Source organism: Xyrauchen texanus, chromosome 32 (assembly GCF_025860055.1).
Source record: "Xyrauchen texanus isolate HMW12.3.18 chromosome 32, RBS_HiC_50CHRs, whole genome shotgun sequence".
Classification (NCBI taxonomy): Eukaryota; Metazoa; Chordata; class Actinopteri; order Cypriniformes; family Catostomidae; genus Xyrauchen; species Xyrauchen texanus.
Genome location: NC_068307.1, coordinates 32,611,573 through 32,614,968, shown reverse-complemented (window position 1 = coordinate 32,614,968; position 3,396 = coordinate 32,611,573). Strand labels below are relative to the sequence as shown.

General features: G+C 33.0%; 1 protein-coding gene across 1 annotated transcript; it reads right to left on the bottom strand.

Annotated features, from left to right (window-relative positions):
• Positions 1-897: 897 nt before the first annotated feature.
• Positions 898-2,436, bottom strand: LOC127625738 (28S ribosomal protein S16, mitochondrial-like). The gene is made up of 4 exons (XM_052101105.1): positions 2,285-2,436; positions 2,083-2,109; positions 1,692-1,952; positions 898-1,291 (listed from the first exon to the last, which is right to left on the bottom strand). The coding sequence occupies exons 2-4, from the start codon at positions 2,093-2,095 to the stop codon at positions 1,170-1,172; spliced, it is 396 nt and encodes a 131-aa protein (XP_051957065.1). The 5' UTR covers positions 2,096-2,109; positions 2,285-2,436; the 3' UTR covers positions 898-1,169.
• Positions 2,437-3,396: the final 960 nt, after the last annotated feature.

Genomic DNA, 3,396 nt, shown 5'->3' with positions numbered 1-3,396 from the left:
TCTCCCTCAGTTCTTTCTGTTCTAAAAAAGTTAAGTAGCATTATAAGTAGTAGCACTGTATTTATGTACTTTATATTTGTTTATAGTTGTTACATTATACATTATATTTGTTTTAGTAACACTACAGAAAATTTTATGTAGTCTCCAAAAAATGGCAATAAACATTCAAATGTAAGTCATTATTGAATTTAAAATCATCAAAACTGGTCAAAAAAGAATGAAAAGTATGTTAACAAACTTTATCTATTTGTTTTAATAGCTTCTTAAGGAGGTCTTGTCATATTGTGTGACATCTGTGTCCTATGGTGTGACAGGCCAAAGTGTCACACCAAAGGACATTTCCTGTCACACCAAAGGACATTTGAGCTTTTGTGGCATGTTAATAACCATGCTAATGCTAGCTGAACTGTCATTAGCAATTTGCATAATACATTTGCATAATATTATATAGTCCTGCTTTTAAAAATACAAATTTGAATTAAAAAAATTAATTTAGGGGTGTCACACCAAAGGACAACAAAACTTAACAACTTCAGTGGTCTGAAAACATAGTTAAATATTTGAACAATTCTGAGAGAAATACTTACCATGTGCACTGCTCATGGGCTTCATAGGGGTATTCAGTCACATGACCTTGAATGGTTTCTTTCAAATAAATGTAGTTGTCCGTGATATTGCCCAACTTAATATCAGGTTATTGCATAACACCAAAGGACATTTTTTTCTGTGACAAACTTTATGAAATTCCTACACTTTAAAAAATGTATGTATAGGAAAAGTGATGACCACTTAGTGAAATAGACACTTGCACAATTATGCCAGGAGTGTCCATTAAGATTTTTAAACATTATTTTCTTTATTTATAAAAGTTAATATTTATGAAATAATTTTGTCTACCGTCACACCATAGGACGATTTTGAGATTTGGCTCAAAGTTATAAAAAAATTAAAAATAACTCTGATATTAAAACAACAAATTCATGTAAAACAAGAAAATGTTTAACCATTTACAGTATTCTAAATGATGAAAATGTGAAATCATTTATTTTTTTTCTTCTGTGACGGTGAAAAAGCCACGTCACGTCAACTACCCAAGTACAATGTCACATCACAACTACTGACAAATTATAAACACTTTATTTTGCATTTACAGTGCAACTCATTTGGGTTCAAAGCTCTGCCTCTTCTTGATCTTGACTGTCGGTATTACTTTCTTCCGTCAAAGCTGCTTTTCGTCTCCGCTCTGCTTCAGTCAAGGTCATTGGGTGTAATGGGAAAAATCCAGCCAATCCTGCTCCGAAAAACAAATGAATAAGTCTGATTGGATTCATGAAATTGAGATTACAGTACCAGTCAAAATTAGGACACACCAACTCATTATTATCAAGTCATTACAATTATTAAATATCACAAATGAGGAAATAATTGTAAAAAATGTTAAGGAATTTAACCTGTAGGCACGATTTATATTTGTCTAAATGCTTTGGATGAAAAGGTTTTAAAGATCATGAGAATCTTAAATTCAGTCTTGTGTGTCCAAACACGATTTGTACACAGTAAACTGGTGAATACATTTACCACATATTACAATCATAACTAAATATCCTTGTGCATTAAAATCAAACATTGAAAGACATAATTATTTTGGAATTCAGTGACCAAATATATATTAGGCTATATAAAACACTTACCTAGAAGTTTGGCAACAGGTTTAGTGGGATGAGAGCCGCATCCAATCCAGTACTTGATTCTGTCATAATTGAAAGCAACTAGTTTTTCATTGTAGATGTTCGGCAGAGGGTCGTATGATCCCAGCTGCTCGATATATTTACTGTCTCTCGCTCGTTTATTATAGGCGGCCACGATGCGGTAGAAGGGTCTGTTAGTGGCGCCCCCTAGCGCCAGTCTGATGACCACATGCCCACCGTGGTATTTTTTCAAAAGTAAAGACGCTGTCAAGATAAAAGGCCCAATAAACGCAAAGCATATTTTCAGAGATTGAAGGTTAACACTTGAAAGGAAATCCTTTATTTCAGAAACAGAAATGTTATCTCAGAAGTGAAGCACAGTAAGAATACTTACACAGATGGACCATGATTGATAGAATCTCTGTACAAGAAAGAAAAGGTAGTAATGAGACATACAATATAACTTTGCATACAATTTATTATATAGCAGCGTATATGGTTAGCTTGTTAGACAACTAACAGCAATGTATTAAAATGGTCTTTATAAGAGTACAGAGCGTTAGTCTATATGTTATTTCGTAACGCAGCGAACATACCTTATAAATCCGGTGCATGTAGAGAGGTCGGTAATATTATTATTAATATTATTATTCAAAGTGTTTGTAATAGCGCTCAAATACACGCACCTAGATAAGAGCAATCAACAACATGACATTCGCATAGGCGCAGCCATGTTTGTAAAACACAACAGGCGTATGCGTGCTTTCCACGTTACGTTCGCGTGACGTAATTAATATTCATGAGCTAAGCCTTCGTCGCAACGAAGAGCTCCTTGCTCGACAGTGTGGTTATTTTGACCACTAGATGACGGTTTTGTGTTTTGAATACAATCATATAGAAATAATTTGTACAAAAGGATATTATTTTACGAAGAGATCGAGAACTTTTGATGTGACAAACTTTAGAATGGGGTAGCTGATAAAAAAAAAAAAAAAAAAAAAACACATGGTTTTCTTTGAAGTGGATTATTATGGAAGTGCCATGGTATATTAATATATTACCTAATATGGTAAATAAAATACCCTAGTTTAATTGAAAGTACCATCGTTTTAGGGTACAACGGGGTAAAAGGCACTTTTGATTTTAGTTTTTTTCAAAACACTAAACAGAAACAAAAACGACCACAGTACTTTCCTAAACACCCGTTTGTCACTTTACACTGCAAAATACTCTTGATCCATGACATCATTGCGTGCAATGTCTAAAGTTGTATTTTGAGGCCATTTGATCTAATATTTAATATTTTTTTTAAATGTTGCTAATTTATATTGCTAATAAGAATCTGTGAAACTTTAACATTTATTTTGAGACAAATTACTAATTTGTCATTTTAAATTTTAAGGTGATTCAATCAAAAGTGTTTTAATGACTGAATGAAAGGAACGTTTTTTTGGGCAAAAAGTCCCACTGTTGCAGGGGCTAAATGCCCCCATAAAATACACTGTTATTCTTAAAGGGATATTCCAGATTCAATAAAAGTTAAGTTCAATCAGCAGCATTTGTGGCATAATGTTGATTACCACAAAAAACTATTTAATCTTGTCCCTCCTTTTCTTAAAAAAAAATAAATAAATTGATGTTACAGTGAGGCACTTTCAATGGAGGTGAATCGGGCCAATTTTTGGAGGGTTTAAAAGCAGAAATGTGA

What these genes read in the sequence shown, in the direction of transcription:
- LOC127625738 (XM_052101105.1), bottom strand. An exon ending in ACCTGTTGCCAAACTTCTAG is followed by an intron (nt 1,292 to 1,691) that starts GTAAGTGTTTTA and finishes TTTTCGGAGCAG; the next exon opens with GATTGGCTGGATTTTTCCCA.